The sequence below is a fragment of the Gobius niger genome (genome assembly GCF_951799975.1).
Source record: "Gobius niger genome assembly, chromosome: 3".
Taxonomy (NCBI): Eukaryota; Metazoa; Chordata; class Actinopteri; order Gobiiformes; family Gobiidae; genus Gobius; species Gobius niger.
Window position 1 is genome coordinate 19896546 of NC_136854.1, and position 24305 is coordinate 19920850.

A 24305-nucleotide genomic window follows, 5' to 3' on the forward strand; every position below is an offset into this window, starting at 1 on the left:
GAGAAATAAAAACATAAAAGCGATCATATTTATAGCCCATACACCACAGTAGCCTAAATGGACCACCACGTCTTAGCATTTATGACACTATGCCTGACCGCCACCTAGTGGAAGAAATATAGAACTGGCAAGGAAGTCAGTCAGGACAAAAACACAAACATGTCAACATCCACATGGGACACAATTTATTTATTAGGCTAAATTATAGCAGACTTTTTGACACCATTTATTTACTTTAATGATCAATAAGGGTTTATGCACTTACAATAGGTTTTCTATGTAATACCTTTGCATTGTCCTTTTACCTGTGGTTCTATAAACTTAAGCGTAACGAGCATCTTATGGAACTCACAGCCTTTCCTTAAACTGCTACAAAGTCCCAGATAAAGAAGTGCTCGTGACACTATAAGCACACAGGGTACGGTTATAAGTAAATATGGTACGCTCGGGTACGCTGCAGTGGGCTTGCGGATGTTTGATTGGTTAGTGCAGAGCAGCACCCACCCCCTGGTCTAGCCACTCCCCATCCGCGCTTTCTCCACGTGATTCTGCTCGCTCGCTCCTTGCAAAGTTAAAAACAGACTTTGTTTATCTGCTGGCTGTTAGCTGCAATGCTCACCGACTAGCTCACTTCTTTTAGCATCTGTGCGATTCGTCCAAGCTAAACAGCTAAGAGACTCGCCATCTACACAATTTAGTGCATAACCTACTATTATTCTTTTTGCATCTGTCTTGAGATTTTTCTTATATTTTGTTAACATATCGTGCTGCAGAAGTAGAGCTTAGCGTGGTACCACCACGTGCTATCTGTGAAACCACTTGTGAAGTTCTCAATAAGGACCTTGGAAACCATTTAATTCGGAGGAGTTTGGAGAAGTCAGGGGCAGATACAAGGAGGAGGCGACGTGAAGATTTTTTTTTCCCCTGAGCGAAATTCGGAGTGCGCCATGGCGACCGAAGTGGATACGTGGTCCACCGCTCAGACCGCCGCTGACGGTGAGTAACCTGCGAGCGTGGAGCTCAAGGTTGGAGTGCAAAATAAATATGACATCGGCGATGGCTGGCGTTTTTCACCGTGTCCCATTGTCCCTGCATGGGATGGGCTGCATTACCAGGCATATGCTTCACCATGTGCTCACAAATCACGCCTCGCGGTTGATTCACACTAAACATTCACACTGCACTGCAATATACTAATGTTTTCTGAATAACGTATAATTCGGTTTACATTGACTGTAACCTGTGGTTAAAACCCTTTCGCGCTTTTGATTGGACATGGGCCATTTGCTTACTTCCGCTTTGTGTGCATATCGACGCAGTTTTTGCTCTCTGACATATTCGATATATACTCTCGTTTTACTCTACATAAAACAACGCCGTCGTGCACAATATATTTTCCAGTCTGTACTGCATTTTCCACGCACCTATTGTCATGATAGTATGCAAGGTACTGGCTATTTTCAGACGCGTTTTCTGCTGCAGCTTTGGACTTTCGAGTCAACAACAGATAAACCTAATTTCACATTTTGAACATGGACACAGCCGAACGTGTGCGGACTTGATAACGTGATACATTTGAGTTTGGTACTCCGTGCTCTCCTCTGTTTATAATGACGTCGACATCTATAGGGCACTAGATCCAATAGGAAAGCCTTACATAATCTGTGCTCGGCTGTGTGTTCAGAGGTTACATAAGTTGTAGAAATGTATTGTTCTTCCGGCTGGTTTTAATATCAGGTAATGCTATGTTGCTCTGCTTGGGTAGTTGTCCGCCTCTTCTACCACAAACTTAACTGCTATAGTGAAAATCACAATACGTGGCCCTCTACTGTTTGACACCAGTGCTATGTGTGACACTGGATTTGAGTTTGTATATGTCTGCACAGATGGTCCTTTTTTGCATAAACTTGACTGACCTCTCCCTCTCTCAAGAAGGCTCGCTTGGTTGAGCATTGCTCTTGATAAGGGGGTCACACACTTGTAGCAAAGCCTCTATTGTGTGAGTCTGGTATAAGGGGGGACATAACTTCTTCATGCATCATTAACACGAGATACAGAACAGTATTTGAAAGCGTTCAAGTCCAGGCAGCAATCTTACAAGTCAATGTTACTGTCACTACAGTGGTGTCAACACTAATAAAAGCATGGCAAGTTCAGAATGACAACTCATTTCGTCCAAACAATAAGTTTAGTTTACTGCACACTTGTTCATAAGTTGATAATCCTAGACACTGGACAGCAATGATTCAAAGTTGCAAAATGAAGAAGATCAGAGTTTACTTTATGGTTTTATCTGTATCGAAATCAATTTGTAAGGTCTCTCAATACATATCTAGTTATATCTTTACTCATAAGAAGAAGACTACATTACTCAATTACAGTTGTTTACGTCTGAGTAGCCCCAACAATCAACAAATGTCATCTACTGCTTCAAGCTGCTTTAAGATAAGATCTGTGCTTTATCTCAGGTGTATTAGTTTTATTCAAAGTCTATGTCGTTTATGTCAAGCCCAGCATCTTTATATTTATCACCTACTGTTTGTAAAGTCCAAATACTTGACAGTTAAACCCTATCAGTGGCCACACCCTTATGTCTTTAAAGGTTGTCCTGACCCCATAACATTCTGTAGTTACTCACGTAGCATGTATTTTTTTATGTTGTGTTTTTTGTGCAGTCCTCTATTTATTTCATAACTTTGCCTAAATGTGCAGTTAAGTGCTACAAATCTTCCTAAAGCTGTTCCACAGTCTTTGACTATGAAGCACACCCACACAGCAAATAGATTAAAGGTTCACTGTATCAGGCTGCAGTGTTTATAACTGTGGGGGCCGATGAGAAAATTATCATTCATTTTGGCAAGAGAGGAAAAAACAAGCAGTTAATTCAGCAGTCGCAAATGCTATTAAAACAAACCAACCTTAAATGTATTTGTGCACACTCCTTTCTGTGCAGAACAGTGAATTGTCAAGCTTGTTTTGCAACTCTTGTCAAACCACTTTATCTGCCTTTTCACTTTCTGCTTTTCTCCAATTGGCCTGCTGTATATTTGGGACACTTCCATTGGCTAGTTCCTAATTTACGGCTCTTGCACAGCCCATGGCCTACATTCAAGAAGGTGGGAGGAGCTACAGGGGGAGAGGACACATGGTCTGTTGTTTACAGAAATTTAAAGGCTAAAGGGTAGTAGGATTTATCGCTTGTCCTGGTAGTGCCCTGTTTGCTTAGGTGTTTTCATGTTTAATATTATATAGTTTAATAAAAGTTGTATTTGCAACATGATCTGTGAACTGCATCTAAATTTGGATGCCATCTGTTGTGGTGGATTGTATTTCTATATGTTTCTTGTCCAGTAATCTCTGTGGCCACAAATTGTTTAGGACTAGTATTTAGCCCCATGCGTAGAAACGCTTGAGTATTCATTACACTCTCTGACATTCCTGCCTTGGCTGCCTTCTTCTTTACTGTACTGGCATGTGACCAGCCCTGACCAGCCCTGACCATGCCTTATGTAGTCAGGTTCACAACACCCCGGACTGATCGCGAGAAGATGAAGTTGCAAAATATGGTGTCAGCAGTTTCGAAGTATGCGTGTCTCCTCGCATGCCTGCAGGGATACACTACTCCAACTTGTTATTGCTGTGGTTTGAATGGTGTACCAAGACTGTGCAGCTGGAGACATTTTTAAATCACATAATTAGAACATTACATTGATAGATTTGACATTTTGGTTTCTATTAATGTCTGGAGCTGGTGTATGTCAAAAATCAGTGGCTCTGTGCTGAAACTTCCTTGGTTGCATTTCACTTGTTATGTGACCTCTGGCTTCATTTACAGAGGCCTGCCATGGTATATGTTGGTGGCTTGTCACATGATTGTAGTTTTCTGTGTAGGTATAACAAGCACATGGAACTCTCTCTGTCTACAAGGGAGTTTTGAGTCCCTTTTGAAAACTTGCATACAGCAATGCTCATGTTGAAAGCAATTGTAGTGCATAACTGAATGCCATCACAAAATCTTGTTTTTTTGTAAAATGTATTGTGATGTGATCATATCGATAAAGGACCTGGTACTAAAAGCGTGGGATGTGTACAGTGCTTAATTTCATACACACATTAATTGTGTACATGCATTTGTGAAAATTGGTGTGCAAAGGTTTAGGCACTGAGGCCAATGGCAAAAACCTAAAAGCGGCAAATGTAATAATAATAAGTAGAGCTGCACGATTAACCTTCGCATCGAAATTGAGGTTTTAGCTTCTGTGGTAACCGAACCGTCTTGTCCCTCTGCCATTTGAGCGAAAGACATGTTCACCAATCAGAATGATTGAGCCTCTCTGCCTTTGGCAGCTGGCCAATCAGCGGTGGCTGCAGGAGGTTCAAGTCTGTAAGCGCTGCAGTCTATAAACAAACAACGCTAGGAACAAACAACAAGAATCTCGTGACCTGCGGGCAAGGATTGTGTCTCGTTAATATTATTTCATCACAGATCATTTCAAGCCGGTCGCCTCGGCTCCTTACCATATGTGCAAATAGTTGTATTAAAGGTGCATTATGGAACTTTTTATGTTAGAATAAAATACGTTTCATTAATGCGCATTTGTGTGTACATGTGTGAATTTTATTTTTAATATTATAAATGTTTAATGCAAATTTTAAATGAAATAAATAAAAAAACATCTAAAAAGCCTTGTTCACTTTGTCATCATGGGGTATTGTGTGTAGATTGATGAGGACAACATGGCAAAATGTTGAGTGTGAATACTTTCCGAATGCTATGTATAAAATATTTTTAGGTCAAAATCATGCAGCCCTAATAGCTAGATAATATTTTGGGAAATTCATGAAGAAAACTTGAATTTTATTCTAGCTCATTCCCATTGGTTCAATTTGTTTGCGTTGTACTTTCATTACTATTTGAAACTATTTAGAATATATTTATAAATATTTATTCAGTGAAGCAAAAGCTGCCTTGAGATATTTATTCTTTTGGAATATTTTTTGTCAGCAGGTGTCAATCGTGAATCCCCCCTTCCCTCACTCCTCTCAACACACTGCCCTCATGGTCCATTCAAAGGGAAAAGGAAATCTCATTAATCTTCTGTGCAACACACAGTTACTAGCAGAATAAATAAAATTATGTTGTAGCAAACTTTACTTAACTCCAACATTCATGTAAGTCTGTGCTTTTTGGCATTAAGAACATAATACTTCCATTTAGAACTAAATTTCCTGTGCAGATGTTTTATATCCCGCAACCCTTGAATGCCTCATAGCCTCCTGGTGCATGTGCCGTGAACCTTTGGAAAATGATCTGACGGCTCCCTGTAGATATTGGCTTATTGGACAAACGGACATTGTCATTTCATGATTATTTCAGCTGCATCAGAACATGGTCACTGAATGCAGTCACTTCACATGTTTGTGTTTACAAACACAAACATGGGGGTGTCTTGCCACAAGGTGCACTGTGTGGCAAAACAAAGTTAACACGCTGTTTCGAAGGTGGCACATCGAGCGACGCAATCATTGCGGGCCAACAAATGGAATGGGTGGCTTTAAATTAGTTTTATAGTTCTAAGTTGGATTGTTATCTAATGTTGTTGCTCTTCTACCCGAGCTCAGGAAGGCTGGCAGCATACCTAACCTTCAGTGCTTTTTGTTCACAGGGGTGTTCTCTCATGAAGACAAAAAAATGGATTCAAACCGACACTACAGTGATGATGACGATGCGCTGAACGAGAGTGAGGTCAATGGTAACTGGACCCCTCAGGAGAAAGCCCTCCATGAAGCCCGACTCAAAGCCAAAGCAAAGCGGCGTCTACGAAAGTCCTCATCCCGCAACTCCACCAGCGACTCTTTCTCTGAGTCTGGGGACATGGCAGGGGTTGATCCGCACAGTCCAAAGTCAAAGGTTCTCCCCAGTGACCGGAAATCCAGGATGGGGAAAGGCCGGGGGTTACCAAAAAAAGGTTTGTCTTTACTTTTTTATATATATTTTTTTATATATTTATATATATAAGCTGGAGCAGCTTGCTGTTTTTTTAGGAACCAGCAAGCTGCTGCAGCTTAGGGCAGGGCGATATGGCCTAAAATCTAGATCACAATATTAAAAAGAAATCTCACAGTAACGATATTGTAGCGGCCGAATTGCCCTGTGCAATGTCCGCTTTGGCTGCAGTGTTTTAAAGGCGTCTCGGACGCGTGTCTTCCAACAAAGTCCATAAAAAAATACTGTGTTCCAAAGAGTTTATTGGCATCACCTTCAGCCATCCACAAACCACAAAATACACAGGAGATTCCACAGACCATAGACACGGTTGAAAAACAGTTTACCTCCACACTCCCCCTTTATATAGGGCAGGTAATCACATAATGGGGTACACACAGCGCCATCCGGTGGCAGGAGGCTAAAACAGATAAAAAGGCATATATGGCTCCAACAGATATACAGTATTTGACGATATAATTGACAATGGACAAATTACTTCAAAATCCCAGCCTTACGCCTATTGGGAAGATTTAGTTCAGTAATATTTAAAAAAAAAAAAATTACAGCATACTAATTTCCTCACAAATATGATCTTCTCAAGGAGTTTACATCCTGCATTTCATTTAACTTTTTGAGCACCTGCCCCTATGTCCTACACAGTCCGTGTTTATGCTGAGCGTAACAAATTATACCGTGTCCACAACGATGTCAAAATTTACAACGATATGAAAAATTACAACGATATCAAACAAACTCATATCGTGATAATGATATGCGATACAATATGGCCCACCTCTACTGTTGCTATTTATTTATTTTTTGCTAAATGATAATTTAATAAAATAGTCACTTGATTTAATTCAGATGATTTTGTGGTGTTCTCAGGTGGAGCCGGGGGTAAAGGAGTGTGGGGTGCTGCTGGTATGGTGTATGAAGATGAAGAACCTGACATAAGAGATCCCAACTACGATGAATCTTCTCAGGTGACTTTTCAACACACAGATTCTTAGAGGTCATCATGTGCTGATTTCTTTTTAAAGGGGGGTATTATGCAAAATCGACTTTTTCAAGCTTTACATCATGTTATTATGTCATTCCCTCATTAAAAACATGCCTGAAGTGTTGCCTTGGCACATTCACGTATTTTTGAGTAATCTGTAAAAACTCTGATGGCAGCCATTTTAGGGATAGGTTTGCCTGAGTCCTCCTAGGAACGCCCCCACCTCCTGGAGACGCCTCCGAGCTTTCGTCACCAGCCGAGTAACCAACCACTGCTCCTCAGCAGAACCCCCTCCCCACTGATGCCACAGACAGCGTGTGGAGGGGGCGTGTCGGAAAGGGTCAGAGGTTCTTAAAGAGACAGAGGCCTATTTCAAGACATTCGCTACAGCCATTTTGAGAGAGCAATTTTATACAAGGCAGTTATTCTAATTTACTGCAGTTACAGACCAACAGAAGGTTTCGTCATCATTGTAGGGTGCTATAGACTGGTGCTATGTGATTGAAAAAAGCAAATTTGACATTATCTTCACTCCACTTGTGACTCCACATTGTAGCAAAAAAATCTTTGTTGCTGTTCAGTGCATTATATTTTATATTTTGTTGTATTCAGCTATATTTAAAAACACAGGGCCAACCTCTGTAAAGCAACCTTAGAGATTTCAAAATTAGACTGGCCCAAGCTGCTATAGGAATGACTGACGGGTCTTGTGGCGGTGTGAGGCTAATTCTAAGCTACAATTAATGAGTAAAAAAACCACAACATTCTACAACACCTGCAGTGCCGCTTATGGCCTCTAGGGGCATGAGTTACTTAGTTCTGCCTTAATAATTAGCTTTTTGGTGGGTTGTATTTGCTTGAATCTGCGTTTTCTGTCATAGTGGGTGTGACTTGAAACCGTTCAGATCACTTTTAATAGTGGAAATTCCCTCAAACCGACTTGACCTGTATCGTACTGCCCTTATGGAAATGTGTCTTATCCAGAAATGGTATAATTCAGGCAGGTGTAGACGAGTCATTTCAATTATGGTTAAATAGGTTAGGTCTTTATCCAAATCCACTCTTTGATTACCCACTGCAAAAACAGCATTTTCTGTGTCTGGCTGGTCAGTAGAAGCATGTTTTGTGTTGCTGGTAACAATATTATAAAAAATGTTGCGCAGTGTGCCTTTTAAAGGAATAGGCCACCGTTTTTACATACTGAGATATGTTCTTACCTTAGCTTTGACGAGTTCTTTAGGACCTGTCTGGTCTTCCCCCGTGCCTTCAATCACTTAAACACAGCGCAGACGGCGTTAGCATTTAGCCTCTCCCTCTCTCCACTATAGCTCCAAAACAGGTCAAGATAGAAGCTACCAAGCTCTTCCACGTTTTCCCTATTTAAATATGGTTACGTGAAGTGTTACACTACAAAGTATAATTACACAAAATTAAACAATGTGGATTTTTTAAGCGGATAAAAGGGGGAACTATAATGTAAGGCGTAATAATACCAGGAGTAGTTTGGCATCCGCACAGTAAAGTGAAGATTACTGCGCAGTAAAGTGAAGATTACTGCGCGGATTTCAAACTACTCCTGGTATTATTACGCCTTACAATATAGTTCCCCCTTTTATCCGCTTAGAAAATCCACATTGTTTAATTTTGTGTAATTATACTTTGTAGTGTAACACTTCGCGTAACCATATTTAAATAGGGAAAACGTGGAAGAGCTTGGTAGCTTCTATCTTGACCTGTTTTGGAGCTATAGTGGAGAGAGGGAGAGGCTAAATGCTAACGCCGTCTGCGCTGTGTTTACGTGACTGAAGGCACGGGGGAAGACCAGACAGGTCCTAAAGATCTCGTCAAAGCTAAGGTAAGAACATATCTCAGTATGTAAAAACGGTGGCCTATTCCTTTAAGTTAAACCAATTAAAAATGAATGCTTTTGACAAAATCAGTTGGGTCAAAAATCTTTTTATTAGTGTAGCAAGAGGTTTTGAGAACAAAATTAACTGTGGTCCAATAAAACAGTGTCGAAATTAATAATTAAAGGAAAAGTGGCTAATGATGAAGTCTATCCGTGATCTTTACATCCAGCACTTTGTTGTTAATGGTCAGAACTGGCAGATCCTGGTCAGGCCTGTTGTGACCAGCAGCTTTTTGTTCAGAGAGGCCCATAGATCAAAGCAGAGGGACTGTGTGACGTGTTTTATTTTTTTGAGTCACTCAAATGTGCTGATGTTGACTGACCGGTTGCTGTTAACAAGAAAACAATTGTGTTCCTACTTCCTACACAAGAAAACACAAGATGGATTCACACAGATGGCAAAATCCCAGCCCAATCACCATTTTTTCTATTTTTACCTGCTGCTATCAAACCAATGTTCAATGTGTGAAGGTCATGTTTGCTCCACTGATGTTGCTACAGTTTGGGAGCTCGCAGAGAAGGAACGGCTGAAGGCTTTGGCCTTAAGGAAAATGCAGTAATGTTAGTGAGGAGTTGGTTGGAGTGATAAAGAGGAGACAGAGTAACATGATACATTAGAAAGAAGTGATGCATGTTGACAAAAACAAGGTGTGTAATATGTTGATATATTTTTAGTTTTGTAAATATGAAACTCGATGACATGAGACAATTAAGGATTTCGAGTTCATGACTTTTATTATCGTAATTTGGGGTGGATTCTCATTCTTTTTAAAATGTGTCCAGTTGGCTTTTGTTTGTGGCACTGCAAATTAAACTTGACAGTCTTTGCTTCATCAAATGTGGGTTTGTAAAAATATAATCTTAATATAAAAGCACACGCTTGCTTCCCTCTTTTTGTTTTCTTCTTTCCTGCATTTAAGTAAACAATAATTTTAAAGCACTACAGATCAGGAAATTTGAGCTTCAGCATCTTTTTTGGCATTTTCCTTTGTCATTTAAATAATCGATTCTGCGTTCCAAAGGAAGTTTGCACCTAATTCACATTTGCATGTTTATTCTTTCCCAAAGGGTGATACTGTTTACGCTAAAGTTGTTCCGGAGATAGATGAGAAGGAACTGGAAAAAAGGGTCAACCCAATTGTACAAGAGTACTTTGAACATGGAGACACCAAAGAGGTTGAGGTATGTGTAAGGCATAATGTAGTGTCTGCTTTATGAACTTTGTAAATAATTTAGGGTTGTGACACATTGGTTTGTGTTGCAGCTGTTGCTAAAGGAACTGAATCTTGGCCATCACAAGTATGAATTCTCTTCTTTGGCTGTGTCACTGTCGCTGGAAGGCAAAGCCAGTCACAGAGAGCTCACCTCACGTCTACTGTCAGACTTGTCCAACAAAATGATGACCCAAAGTGAAATGGCTCGAGCCTTTGACAAGATGCTCAAAGAGCTACCAGACCTCATCTTGGACACCCCAGAGGCCCCACTGGTAAGCCGAACTTTAAATGAGCATGCATAAACTGACAAATTGCCGTCTACCAACACTGTATTGTGAATATTGTATTAACATGAGTGCTTTTGCTTCTTGTTCCCAGATGTTAGGCCAGTTCATAGCCAGAGCCATAGCAGACCACGTGCTGCCTATGTCTTTCTTGGACTGCTACAAGGGCAAAGTGGACTGTGAGCATGCCAGGTAAAGGATCAAAGTCACAAGTATACACATTTATCGGCCTTCTGTTGTTTATAATACTGCAGAAACACATTACTCTAATTTTGCCTGCAGAGTGGCTTTAGACAGAGCAACAGTGCTTCTGTCCATGAAGAGGGAAGTGGTCCGCCTGGATAATGTGTGGGGTGTTGGTGGAGGCCTAAGACCCGTCAAACATCTCATTAAAGAGGTAGGATTAAGTAGAGACTGCAAAGATTTCACAAACAAACGATGTGCCATTTGCACACGGTGCAACAGCCTTTGATTAAGTAAATAATGCCAGGCCAGGCTAGAATAATTTCTATTGGAGATTTGCTTCTGCATTTATTGTGCAAGATAAACCAAACGCAAAAATGCTTGCTGGGAATGGAGCCACAGCCCAATCGTCTGCAAATTGCTATGTCAGCAGTGTTTCCACTGTGCACATAGCATAGGTGCACTGGATTGTTGCACACATTTTCATTCATTAAACTAAGATGTTCCATCTACTTTACACCATATGTTATAATTTTTATGTTCAACATAGTTCCCCCCGTTTTTTATGTGTGGTGGTGGGTGTGAGAGAGCAGTTGGAGAGCTCCATATGTACTACGGTCAAACAATTATTCATCTATGATTTCCTGCCTTTGAAGACCTGTTCTGTTGCTTTTGTCAGCAACGTAATACTACTGTTTATAGAGATGGAGCATCCTCTTAAATGTTTGTCCAACCTGTTCATTTGGTACGCCCTGTCCTCTTCCTGGTGGCCTTGCGTGTTTTGTTTTGTGCGACAGTGGCATCTCATGATCGGAAGGTTGAGGGTTTAAATCCCGGCTCCCACAGGTGCGCACTGTTGTTGTGTATTTGGGCAAGACACATCACCCACCTTCCCTTCAGTGTCTGATGTATCAGGCAAAAATCTTAAATAAGTCTTATACGCAGAGATGAGGCACAATTCACTTTCATAGGAAGTTCTTGGTATTGCTGGATGATACCCCGATTTTGCTGTTTGGCCTTGTTCGCATTGTCATTCTAAACATTCCACAGACAGGTAGTTTAGTTGTATGTTTGTATTGCAGATGAACCTTCTCCTGAAGGAGTACCTGATATCTGGAGATGTGGCAGAAGCAGAGCGCTGTCTGCGTGATCTCGAAGTCCCTCATTTCCACCATGAGCTTGTTTATGAGGTAAGATTTAAAATCTAACATAAATAATTACACACTTATTATTGCAGTACAGGACTATCCAGTTTGAGCATTTGTGGATATAAATAAGGCTTCTGTAGACTAACGCTGCCACCTTGTGGTGAAATGTGTCTGATTATTGTCCAATGATTAAAAAATGCCCTCTGCCTTTTATTGTGCTGTTTTTCAGGCTGTAGTAATGGTGCTAGAGGCCAGTGGGGACAACGCTGGCCAAATGATGATGAAACTGCTACAGTCTTTCTGGAAATCTGGCCTGGTCACTATTGATCAGATGAATAGGGTATGTCCTAAAACTTACTTTTTATTACCACTGGCTGTAGAAGAAAGATTTGGTATTGGTCTGTACAAACAACTAAATACTAAGTAATAAACGTTTATGTTGTGGGCCCAGAATCTATAATCTATGGAAGTTTACCGTTTTGAATGGAATTATGGAAATAAATAAACCTTTCCATGATATTCAAATTTTTTGAAAGGGTCTGTACATATATACAGTTGTGCTTAAAAGTTTACATATCCTGGTGATCTTGGCCTCATAACATGTGCACAAGTTGATGGGTTTGAATGGCTATTAAAGGTAAAGCATCCTCATCTGCGACATGTGTTTGTAATGATTGTGTGTGTATAAAAGGTCAGAGTTTTTGGGCTCCTGACAGACCCTTGTATCTTTCATCTAGTGCAGCACTAACGTTTCTGGTTTCTGAGTTATGAGGAAAGCAAAAGAATTGTCAAAGGAAAGGCAACAAAAGGTAGTTGAACTGTATAATGTATAATGGGAAAGGGTTATAAAATATAGATATCCAAGGTACTGAGAGTATCAGTCAGCAGTGTTCAAACTCTAAGAAGTGGAAAATGCAGGACTCTGTTGAAACCAAACCACAGTCAGGTCGACCAACAAAAAGTTCAGTAACAACTGGAAATTGTGGATGAAAAGAAAAACCAAGAGATAACTTCACTTTCGTAGCAGGGCTGTCTTCGGTCCGGACAGATTCTCCAGCTTTCTGCGCACCTGTCCCCTCTCGGAGGAAAGCTCTGCTTAGGCTTAGAGATGCGTAGTCCTGCCTGGCTCCAGCGCTGAGTCCGCGGAGCAGACCACGGCCACTTTCCACTGGTTCAGATCATGGTTTGGGGAGATCTCAAACTTGCAGTTCATGCAAGACAGCCCAGGAATTTACAGGAACTGGATGCTTTTTGACAAAAAGAATGGTCAGTTTTATCATCCGAGGAAATAAAGAGGCCCATCCACAACTACCACAAAAGAATCCAAGCTGTCATGGATGTTAAAGGGGAAATACACAGTATTACAAACGGGAGTATGTAAACTTTTGATCAGGGTCATTTTGGTACTTTCTTTTGTCATTATGATTTAAAAAGAGTAAACGCAGTTGTATGACTATAAATGACTGAGTGAAAAAAAGTTTTTGTGTTATCATTCATATTCTCTGAAAAATGGCCATGGGTATGTAAACTTTTGAGCACAACTGTATATACCTAAACTTTCTGCAAGCACAATGTCTGATTAAATTTTTTAAATGATCGGAAAAGAAAAAAGCTACTCTTCGCAATAGGCTATGTAAAATAATTGTGGAACACAACAACACATATTTATTGATGCTGTTTGACTCAGGGCTTCCAGCGAGTCTACGATGAACTTCCTGAAATCAGCCTCGATGTGCCGCGTGCCCATACCATCATGGAGGGCTTTGTGGACCTCTGCTTCCAGGAGGCAGTTATTACCAAACAGCTGAGAGATGCATGTCCTTCTAGGTTTGTACTTAAAGTTATGCTGGATTGTATTACAAAATAAACCAATGTGAATTTATGGCAAACTAACGCTGACTTGTCTGTGTTCTAGTAGAGGACGCAAGCGCTTTGTGAGTGAGGGCGATGGAGGAATCATTAAGAACTAACTGCTGGCAGGTGCAGTACGATTTCCACTTGGGCATGGACTAAAGAGTGGCCCAGGTGTCCAGTTCTTGGTCACAGTTTTTGACTGGTTTTGTAAAAAAAAAAAAAAAAAAATCTTTACTTTGGGGGTTAAAGCACCCTTTTTCCTGTGTCTTTTTATGTTCGTCAAAGGTGATATGCATCAGAGTTTCAGTTAAAGATGGGTTGACAGAGTGGGGTCTATTTTGCTTTACTGGTTTACTTTTCTTTAATGAAAGAGCACTTGCTTAAATATTTTGTCACGTTATTTACAATAAGTTCTGACTATGTTGTTCTTTTCAGAGACGTATTGTTCAGTTTTTCCAATCCATAACTGGTGCTCTCTTGTTCTGTGGTTCAATCGATTTGTTTAAAACAAGCTTCTTTTTTTTAATTTTACTTTTGTAGTCGAAGCAAGAAGAATGTGGTCACTGGGTTTTCAATTGGCGTGTATATGGGCAAGTATATTTTGGAAGTACGACTGCAAATTAATAAAATGTTTACTGTTTATTCCAAAGCAAAATGCTGCGTCACTGCCTGAAATTATGACAATTTTGAAACTGAAAACAAGAGCAAGTCATTGTTAAGTCACTTTAATATGTAATTGGCCTAAGCTGCTGGAATGGAACGTTAACCTTCATATCTAGTACTTTATTTAGAAACAGAAGAACACTGTGTAAATGCAAAAAGTTTAAAATGTTCAAATTTCTATTTTGAAGGTGTTTGACCACAGAAATGTTTATTGTTCACAAACTAGCATGATGAAGATGTATTGTATATTATAAATTAATTTTACCATTGAACAAACATTGAGTCCAAATTGTAAGTTTCTTTTTATATCTGTCACTTCTGTAAAACAACAGAAGTTCGACTATTACCATGTGCTGGGTTTATGACATTGATATTGGTTTATGATATAAAATATTTCACTCGTAAACTATATTTCTGAGATCAAACTGTGAAGCTTTGTTTTAAGACAAAAACAACTCCAGTCCATTTCTCCCCATCATCAATGGCTTTATGCCCAATCTTTACGATTGATTAAATTCTGAAAATGTGATCATAGTAATAGCAAATAGTGCAATATTTCAACATTTTATTGTGACACATTACATTCAATGTCTAGTAAACCATAAACTCACTCAAACCCATTTTGCCTGGTCTTACATGTGAGCCTATTAATTTATGCATGTAGGATGCAACTGAACACAATTACGTTACAGATTTTAGGCTACATTAGTCAACAACTTTTTCTAAAGATTAGAAAGATCTGCGAAAGCGCTGCCAACCCAAACATCTTTTTATGAAGTTCAATAAAATGTATACGCCCCTCCCAAGTGCTGTATTTTCTGTTTGACTCTGCACATTTTATTGACTACATGTGACATTTAATATTTAAAAAAAATGCTGGTCTACGCAGCGTTTCCTAAGTAGGGTTCAGGGCCCCCTGGGGTCTTCAGAGACACTGCAGAGCCCTCCAAAGGTTCAGAATATGAAAAAAAATTTAGTTTGAAATGAATTATCTACACATTTCAATACTAACTTGAAACAGCAAATTTGATATAAAGTTCTTTATGTTGACTTCACTGGACCAGGAAAACAGGATATTCCAATCAATCATTATTCTTATTATGGATCGGAAAGTCTGGGCATCTCTGCTGAGACTGCTGCCTTCTCGACCTGGCCCCGGTAAAGTGGAAGAAGATGGATGGATGGATGGATGGATGAATAGTATTATTCTTATTGTTCAGGGGGCTGAGAAGGTAAACTGAGCCACGACCTGCCGGATTTTGAGAATGGCTGATCTACCTCATGACAGCAAGGAACACTTTTTTATTTATTTATTCTTTAATGAAAAGATGATCCCTGGCAATACATTGAAAGGAATAAAATACAAGCATAAGATACTTGTATAGTTTTGAGGCAATTCTGTCTGATATAATGCAACAATGATTCTGGTATATTTTGGAATAGTGAGCATAATGATGTAGAGCTTTGCCCATGTTCTTTCACTCATTCTTATTAGGGGAAATTAAGTTAGAACGTTGGTTAGTTCCAACATTTTGACAGATTTTATTTTTTGCAGGTGATACTTTCTATATTAAATAATTCATGCCATTTTCCAATTGTTTACACATTTAGATTTATGTATGTAAAGGTATTTCCCATACAATAAGTTGAAATGACCAATCCCATCTTTTATGGTAGGTGATCAAAATGTCTTGTAATATTCTTATTAAACCTAGCTCCTCATTTGCCATGAATATTGGCAATCATAAAAAAGATGAATTAGTTTCAATTCAATAAAGATAAGGAATTATTTTATTTGCAAAGTAAGAAATAATGTTGCTGTGCTTAGTAAAATGTTGAATGCGATTGTTGGAGCGCTTCATACTCTTGATGTCGATGCCATCTAGGATAATATAATTGGAGCGATTAATTTCCTGTGTTTTCATCATCTCCAATGTAAGTGTCAAATTTTTATTTTGGGTTTAACTGGGAATTAATAAATCCTCATAAAGGTTCGCCGTTTAGAATGTGTCCAATATCATCAAATACAATGTATATATTATTTTTTTTTAAGGAAAAAAAAAATCTATTTCTATGAAAATATGCCCATCGATTTATTGCACGTCATTAAATTTTCATTATTCCACTATATTTTTGTGGGGTGAAAAGTTGTGTTTGAAGCATATCTCCCAGGCTGTTGGTTTTCTGAAGTAGTACCATGGCCATGAGTGATACACGTCAGCGGAAGCGCAACCATCAACCAGGAAGTGGGAACAGAACCATCCGTCAGCGGCCGCGGGGATGAGTAGCAGGAGGTGGTGACTTGACAGGTAAGTCTCTATTTAGTGAATTAGCATGATCATGAAATACATTACTTTATCTTTTTGAACCTGGTTGTAAACAACAATATACACGTTTCTCCACACATGCGTTCATGGGATCCTATGGTTCCAGTCTCTAGCGTGTAGCATAGCACTTCATTCATTGGCCTAAATCAAGGAAACGAGTAGTATATACTAATATGTATATATCTAGTATTATATATATGTATATATCTATACGTATATATCTAATAATTGTGTGGGCACTCTTTTATATATTCTTTAAAAAAAAACTATTGCTATTTTCTATCGATATTTCTATCGATTTGTCACCAACATTAGGTTTTCGAAGAAGCATTTTTGCTCGTGGATGAATGACTATTCTCTTGTGCGTTATAGTGTCTACTCTACACCATAGGTAAAGTGAGTGGTTTCACCCTTTTACAGAGAGGTAAAACAGAATAAAAAACAGATTGACTGGTACGATTCCGTGTTTGTATGCTTCCTGGTTAACTAAACTTGTACAGTGGCCTAGTTGACACTTGCTGGTGCAGGTTTACACTTATACATCTATTGGTATTGTTTATGACGGCTCACTTCGATTCAAACAAATCACCTCTCAAGTTAAAATGTTTGTGTATTATTTTATCTCAAGTGCAGAGCGTTACATTGCAGAAATAAGGTCAAATCTTACTCAATATTAGTTCTGCTGAATAACCAGTGTGATCAGAGTTAGATTTGGGTTTAGAAATTGTGTGTTCATTGTGTATATTCTTTTCTGATCCTAATGGGGTGGAATGTAGTTCAATGGAACAGTGTACACCCACCAATCAAAAGGTTCAATCCCAGCTCTGACTAGTGCTCACTGTTGTTGTATTTATGAGCACAAAGTTTCACCCCTATCTAGTGTCTGTACTGTGTGTTTTCATGCATGTGACTTTTTACACATGTGTGATAACAATACTGTGTTCTCAATCTTCCTGTATACTTGTTTGCAGTTTTGGCAGGGCAGGATGGGAAGGCAGAGGAAGAGGGTAGTGACAGGTGAAGCAGCACCCCCTCCAAGGAAAGATGACAAGCCTTCTGTTTTTCACCGCAAAGAGAAGAAGAAGAAAGTGGATATTGGAAAAGTCTTCATCAATATCTCCATTGGCCTTTGTATTTTCAGCCTCATCTGGTTTTTCTATGCCTTATACATGCGGTCAAACTTAGCCAAAAGGGTGGTGACTTTACACCTAGCACCCCCTGTCCTGGATGCCAATAGCAGCAGTGCCAAAGTTTCACCAGACAAGTTCTGGGGCTCTTACAGGCCCCAGGTGTATTTTGGAATGAAAACTAGGAGTCCTAGGTCAATAGTAACAGGTAAGTAAGAGCAGCTGTATTTCATTCTAGCAAATTACAATATTTAATTATTTTAGTTTACTGGAAATACTGTTAATATATATAATCAAATGAGTTTGTGTTTCCTTCAGGCATGATGTGGATGCGTCAGTTTTCCGATATTGACATAAACTTGAGACACACCTGTGAACAGGGAGACCGTTTACAGAGCTACGGCTGGCTGATGCATGATGGGATCAACTTTGGGGTTCAAGAAATCCGAGACAATGATTTCACACTGACGACAGAGTTTGTTAAGAGGATGGGAGGTGACCACGGAGGAGACTGGACATGGAGGATCACTGCCAAACAGCATGTGAGTCCTTGCTCTTTCAAACCGAGTACTGTTCAATATAAGAGGTATAGCATTGAACAAAAGAAGACAAAACATAATCATTAATTTGATCTAGTGTCATGGTAAAACGAGAGAAAAGAATGAAGAACTAATTGGATAAATATAATCTCCTGAAAAAATATACTTTTATTAAAGGGGACAAAACCTTTTGAGCCATGTTATGATGTTTCCTCATTAAAATATACATGGAATTTTCCTTCAGTCATACAGGTTTGACAAAATTCTGTTTTAGGTTATTTTCACTCTGGCACTGGTTAGGTTGACGTAAAGGGGTCTTTTGGGTCAGTTAAAACCAGCACTTTAGGCTAAACTAGGTCGAGTTTAGGCCCCTCAGAAACCTTCTGAAATAGGCGGTCCGACCACCACCAGTTTCAGCCAGTATGGTGCTTTGAGAAACTTGGTAACACAGGCTTGTAAAGAGCAATACAAGCAAAATCAATTATCAAGGTATGCCCCTCTTTGGCCTGCTGCAGAGTCTCTATGTCCCAATTAAATTTCCCTCAGTCATGCACACCAGGTTCCCAGTATTTAACCATGAGAGAGAGAAATGACCACTCGGTAACATCAGGGAAGTGCGCAAGTGTGGCTGCTTTGACAGGGCTCTAATCGCTTGATGCCCGTTGTCATAGAAATTACTTTGGCGAACAGCTGATCATTGTTACGTGGCCGCACGTTTTTTGGAGCAAGAGCATGTGAATGCGGACTAAACCTTTTCTATGTATTGGTTTATTTGGTGCATGTTAATGAACAGGACACACCAGATTGTAGTCTTGGATTAATTTGCATCCATCGTCCACCACCTGCACTCTCAAACACACTCTCATTCATCCTGGCGTATTTTACATATTTTTAGTGGTAGGGGAAACCGGAGTACCCGGAGGAAACCTATGCAGACACAGGGAGCACATGCAAACTCCACACTTAAAGGCCCAGTCCAGGTGGGAATCGAACCCGGGACCTTCTTGCTGTGCAGCATTAGCGCTAACTGCTGCACTGCGTTGTTTTGTTGCATATTTTTTAAAACTCATAAACTATCAACGAATAATTTCTTTCCTAACAGTCTTCACTTAAACTGCATGGATTATGGTGCTGCTATCACTTTATTACCAAATGAATTTAAAGAGAAAACATAGGGCACACCTGTTGGCTAGTGGTTAGGGCTGCTGCACATTCTGTCCTCAAAGTTGTGGGTTCGAGTCCCAGCGCTGATTTGCTTGTTCTACAGTATTTGTATTTTACTAAATTGCAGAGTTAAGTGGCCTTGAACCCTGGACCTCAGCGTTCCTAAACCTGTCAGTATTCCCTGAGCTTCATGCACTGGAAGTACACACGGGGCACATTGACTCCAAATCCTCAAGGAAGGAACAGTTGTTCTAAAAATCCACAATTAAACCAACATATGTACAGCCAGAGTTTTGGATTATCAGATTTCTGAAGTGAATCTAAATGTATTAGACCTGATAAATGTATTAGAGCTGATTATTGATATCTGATTAGTCCAGTTATTGTTATCTGACTGTGTTAACCTACTCAAGTTCACAAGTTCAACTGTGACATACAACAGTAGCACTGTCACTGTTGTATGTATAAGCGCTTGTCATTTACATGACATGAGTGACATTATGTTTTGTGCCCATCAGAGCTCTTCTCCCCATGCTCCTGTCCTCTCCCTGATGTTCTACACTGCAGCCGACACACAGGGATCACTGGAAGCTCATGTGGAGGATAAAACCCGCTTGGCGTCTATTACTGGTTCCTCAGAGGAGCTTGGGAACTTCAAAATCACCTTTCGAAAACCTGTTACCGGGGAGCAGTCCAGTGCTAAGTATGCCAGGTACATAATGTACATGCCCTGTATTTATAACTGCTCATCTAAATTACATGTATCAATTATTTATTTCCATAAGGAGCCAGTTTACGACATTACTGAAACCGTGAGGCATTCATTTTGAATATAGAAGAAGAACTTTATATCTATATAGATATAGATATAGATATAGATATAGATATAGATATATAGCGCCTTTCACAGACATACTCGGTGGTGTTCAGTTTCCACTGGGGTAGGCAGATGAAATCGCGACTGCACACATCTGCGCCAACGGTCCCTCTGACCACCACCATGCATTCATGCATACACATCCTTCATCCTGGCCTATTGTACATATTTTTAGTGGTAGGGGAAACCGGAGTACCTGGAGGAAACCTACGCAGACACAGAAACACGCTTACTCCACACAGACAGGCCACGTCCAGGTGGGAATAGAACTCGGATCTAACCGCTAACACTAGTGCATTTCGGTTTTGTTCAAATTATGGTTGTATTACTGTGAATAAACTCTGCATGTACAGTAGGCAGGTATGGTAAGATTCTATCCACAAGATGGCAGCACTGGGATTTCAAACATCACTTTCTTGCTACTTGCTACTATGCATACAGCTGACCACACAAAAGTACAAATATTTTTGGCACAAGGCAGAAGCTATTATCCACATGGCTTGTAACGAACTGCACAAGGAGATGTACTGTATGTTGTTTATTAATAATATAGTAACAATAGCAATAATAGTATTAATAGAGAGTTGATATTTATGTCTGGCAGATAACTCTGTGTTGTCCAATTGTACTGTCAATTACAATTGACATTACAATTCTTCTTTACCTTAAGGTTAAGGTAAAGAAGAAATACTTAAGCATTTGGAATGTTCTGAACAGGCACCACAGATAATTTAAGAATTATGTTTTTACTTTATATCTTGTAACGTTGAAATAATAAGAGACCTGGACCTGGACCTCGGGTTTTTGGTCCACCAGATATTGACGAGTGCATGGATGGTGAAATTTCCGTGACGTTCAATGACATTAACCATGTCCGGAGCATCCTCTGTACGGCTTTATCCCAGGTGTGCAACAACTAGAGCCTGAGTCTGCCTTGTCTGGTGCACCCGGCCCTCAACAATCTCTTGGCCAGGGACAAGGACACGGGCCTGTTAGATGAAGAGCCACAGTGGTATGAGAGACGGGTGAAGCAGTGACCTTGCCCTGCAAAATGAATTCCTGTAAAATTTGTGATTTCTCAAATAAATTGACGGGTTTTACATTGCTGGCAACGTGCACTTTTATCTGTACTAATTAACAACACAGTGACGACAACAAAAACACATGGTATGCTGCTGCAGACTTGAAAAAACACAAAAAAGCATTTGCTAAAACTGAATAATACATTGCTGAAGTGCATGTATGTGTTAAGATCCAATCAGCAGCAAATATCCCCCCAAAAGTCGGTCCTTTTCCTTTAAACCAGAGCCTTTCCACATTGATATTGTTGTGCTGTTCACTGTGGTATCAATCTGGCCTTGCATTGAGGACTCAGGTTCCAGCAGTTGTGCACCTGGGACAAAAACGCCCTCGTCTGTATCTATGGACGTTGTGACTGTCGGCAAAAACAGCCATGACAAGGCTCTCTGGATGATAGAGGCAAAAGTCCAGTTGTTCGGTTTTAAATTTACAAGAATAAATTAACCACATGGATGACTGAGAATCTACATAGTTTTCTTTTTCGTGAACTAAAAAGGACATTTTCCCCATTATTTTTCAGCTACAACTATCTCAAGACCCTCAGCCCTGGTTTGGAGAAACTCACAGACATTGTTAAGCACAGTCTAAATCGTAGGTTTGTATACAGTCCGCCATCTGGTGAGAAAAGGCATTACATCGGGGTTGACGTCTACAGACCCTCGCATCACCCCAACCAGCAAAAACCCCAGGACACAAGGAAGGAGAGCGATTTCGTGGTTCACCAAGTCACTGTCCAGACACCCTTCCAGGTTGAAGTTTTGTTTGAATCGGGTAGCTTTTACAACCGTCCAAATCAGCTCGTGGCTTCAACCCTGACACAAGAGCTGGACAAGAGAAAGACAGAGTTTAATAATAAGTTTGAGAATACTTTCCAGCTCGAAAGCAAAGATTTTAGTCAGGCACATATCAAATTCGCCCAAGCTGCACTCAGCAACATGTTGGGTGGAATGGGCTACTTCTTTGGTCAGTCAGTAGTGCAGTCGCATTACAATGAGTATCCTCTACTGTACCCTGAAGGTGCCCTGTACACAGCTGTACCGTCCCGCTCTTTCTTCCCCCGTGGGTTTCTTTGGGATGAGGGTTTCCACCAGCTCCTCTTGAGTAAGTGGGACCGCGAGGTAACAAGGGAAGCAATAGCCCACTGGATAGACCTTATGAATATCGAAGGATGGATTCCTCGGGAGCAGATTCTGGGGGATGAGGCTCGCAGTAAAGTCCCGGGGGAGTTCATAGTTCAACGCAATGAAAACGCCAATCCCCCAACTTTATTTCTGGCACTCCAGGATCTCATTGGACAGTTATCTTCCAGTCCAGATGAGAAAACGCTAGCTTTCCTTGGACGTCTTTTTCCTAAATTGAAAACCTGGTTTGACTGGTACAACACCACGCAGACAGGCCCCAAACCTAACTCCTATCGATGGCGAGGGCGGGACAAAGACACAAATTTGTTTCTCAATCCTAAAACGTTGACCTCTGGGCTAGACGACTACCCTCGCGCGTCCCATCCCTCCATAGATGAAAGACATGTAGACTTGCATTGCTGGATGGCTATGTCTTCCGGGATAATGGCCAGTATAGCCCGAGTTCTAGGTGAGCCTCATCAAGATTACGAATTAACTCACACAGTACTCAGTGATAACAACTTACTGAATGAACTGCATTGGTCAGAACAGTTGAGGGCATTCAGTGACTTTGGGAACCATACACAAGCGGTTTCGCTACAGCAGGAAAAAGTGTACGTGCCTCCCGGACAACCACGGCATCAGTTTCCAGTGACGCGACTTGTGCGCTATGTCCGCAAGGCCCCCAAGCTGCAATTTGTGAACGCTTTGGGCTACGTCAGCTTATTCCCCTTCCTTCTGCACATTCTCCAGCCAGACTCTCCCAAACTGGAGCAAATCTTCCAAGACATGAGGGATCCCAATAAGCTTTGGACGCCTTACGGTTTGCGGTCCCTCTCCAAAGCTGATCCAATGTACATGATGAGAAACACTGAACATGATGCCCCCTACTGGAGGGGAGCTATATGGATCAACATCAACTATTTGGCAGTGCGAGCCCTCCATCACTACGGCAACACAGACGGGCCGTACCAAGAGAAGGCAGCTGCTCTCTATAAAGAACTCAGGACTAACATTGTGAATAATGTTTTTAGACAGTATGTTGAAACAGGGTATATCTGGGAGCAGTACAATGACAGCACTGGTAGAGGCCAAGGGAGTCACCCATTTACAGGCTGGTCAGCATTAACAGTGTTAATAATGGGAGAGCATTACTGAGCCACGATTTCATCTTCTGTGGGACATCAGCATTCATTCATCGACATTTGTTTGTAACAAAAGATTGAAGGTTTAAGTATTCAGTATGGTTTTATAAAGATAAAAAGCTTCATGAAACTATTAACACAGAAGCCCATGACACATAAGAGAGACATTTTTATTATCCACCATGGCCTTTTTCTGAACTAAAAATATTACAATTTGGTAAAGCGCTGGCTCGTGTTGACAGATAAGAGTTCCTGTCTTATTGTGCCATGTTTGAAATTTTCAACCTGCTTTCTTGATTATTATTAGATTATTTGATAATTAATTTATAAGAACAGTTGAATAATTGTTTTTCAGCTGAAAATTGCAACTTCCATTTTTGTACTTGAGCCTGTGGTCTGCTCAAAAGTGTGTGGTATTGTTTTGTTAAAAACAATAAATTGTTTAAATTTGAAAAACCTGGTCCAGGCATTTGTTTCACAAAAGATATGTTTTTGTGTGAGTGCTTTGTGTCATGTAAGTCTGAAGGAAAGGGGTAATCTGGAACTGAAAAAACCCTCCTTAAATTCCAAGTCTGTGCTAAAATAGTGACAAATATAAACTGAATATTAGGTAGGAACTGTATTTACAGCATATCTACAAGATTGTTGTTATGTGTGTGTGTTTTTACACAATTTATTTCA

General features: G+C 40.2%; 2 protein-coding genes across 4 annotated transcripts; both read left to right on the forward strand.

Moving 5' to 3' along the window:
* Positions 1-570: 570 nt before the first annotated feature.
* Positions 571-14742, forward strand: pdcd4a (programmed cell death 4a). Of its 2 annotated transcripts, none has more exons than XM_079554440.1 (11): positions 571-996; positions 5667-5969; positions 6875-6972; positions 9967-10080; positions 10163-10384; positions 10491-10588; positions 10679-10793; positions 11662-11769; positions 11957-12067; positions 13415-13554; positions 13646-14742. In XM_079554440.1, the coding sequence occupies exons 1-11, from the start codon at positions 948-950 to the stop codon at positions 13695-13697; spliced, it is 1410 nt and encodes a 469-aa protein (XP_079410566.1). In that variant the 5' UTR covers positions 571-947; the 3' UTR covers positions 13698-14742. The 2 variants fall into 2 exon arrangements, with proteins under 2 accessions (XP_079410566.1, XP_079410565.1); XM_079554439.1 differs by having other exon boundaries at positions 13643-14738.
* A 1702-nt stretch (positions 14743-16444) lies between these two features.
* Positions 16445-23937, forward strand: mogs (mannosyl-oligosaccharide glucosidase). 2 transcript variants are annotated; one of them, XM_079553589.1, is made up of 5 exons: positions 16445-16553; positions 17543-17906; positions 18017-18240; positions 19920-20113; positions 21879-23936. In XM_079553589.1, the coding sequence occupies exons 2-5, from the start codon at positions 17558-17560 to the stop codon at positions 23635-23637; spliced, it is 2526 nt and encodes an 841-aa protein (XP_079409715.1). In that variant the 5' UTR covers positions 16445-16553; positions 17543-17557; the 3' UTR covers positions 23638-23936. The 2 variants fall into 2 exon arrangements, with proteins under 2 accessions (XP_079409715.1, XP_079409716.1); XM_079553590.1 differs by lacking the exon at positions 16445-16553 and having other exon boundaries at positions 17546-17906; positions 21879-23937.
* The last annotated feature ends 368 nt before the right edge of the window (positions 23938-24305 follow it).

Coding starts and splice junctions, on each gene's coding strand:
- pdcd4a (XM_079554439.1), top strand. CDS start 948: ATGGCGACCGAAGTGGATACGTGGTCCACCGCTCAGACCGCCGCTGAC. Junction 10,589..10,678: donor GTGGACTGTGAGCATGCCAG/GTAAAGGATCAA, acceptor TTTTGCCTGCAG/AGTGGCTTTAGACAGAGCAA. Junction 10,794..11,661: donor TCAAACATCTCATTAAAGAG/GTAGGATTAAGT, acceptor TTTGTATTGCAG/ATGAACCTTCTCCTGAAGGA.
- mogs (XM_079553589.1), top strand. CDS start 17,558: ATGGGAAGGCAGAGGAAGAGGGTAGTGACAGGTGAAGCAGCACCCCCT. Junction 18,241..19,919: donor GGATCACTGCCAAACAGCAT/GTGAGTCCTTGC, acceptor TGTGCCCATCAG/AGCTCTTCTCCCCATGCTCC. Junction 20,114..21,878: donor TCCAGTGCTAAGTATGCCAG/GTACATAATGTA, acceptor ATTATTTTTCAG/CTACAACTATCTCAAGACCC.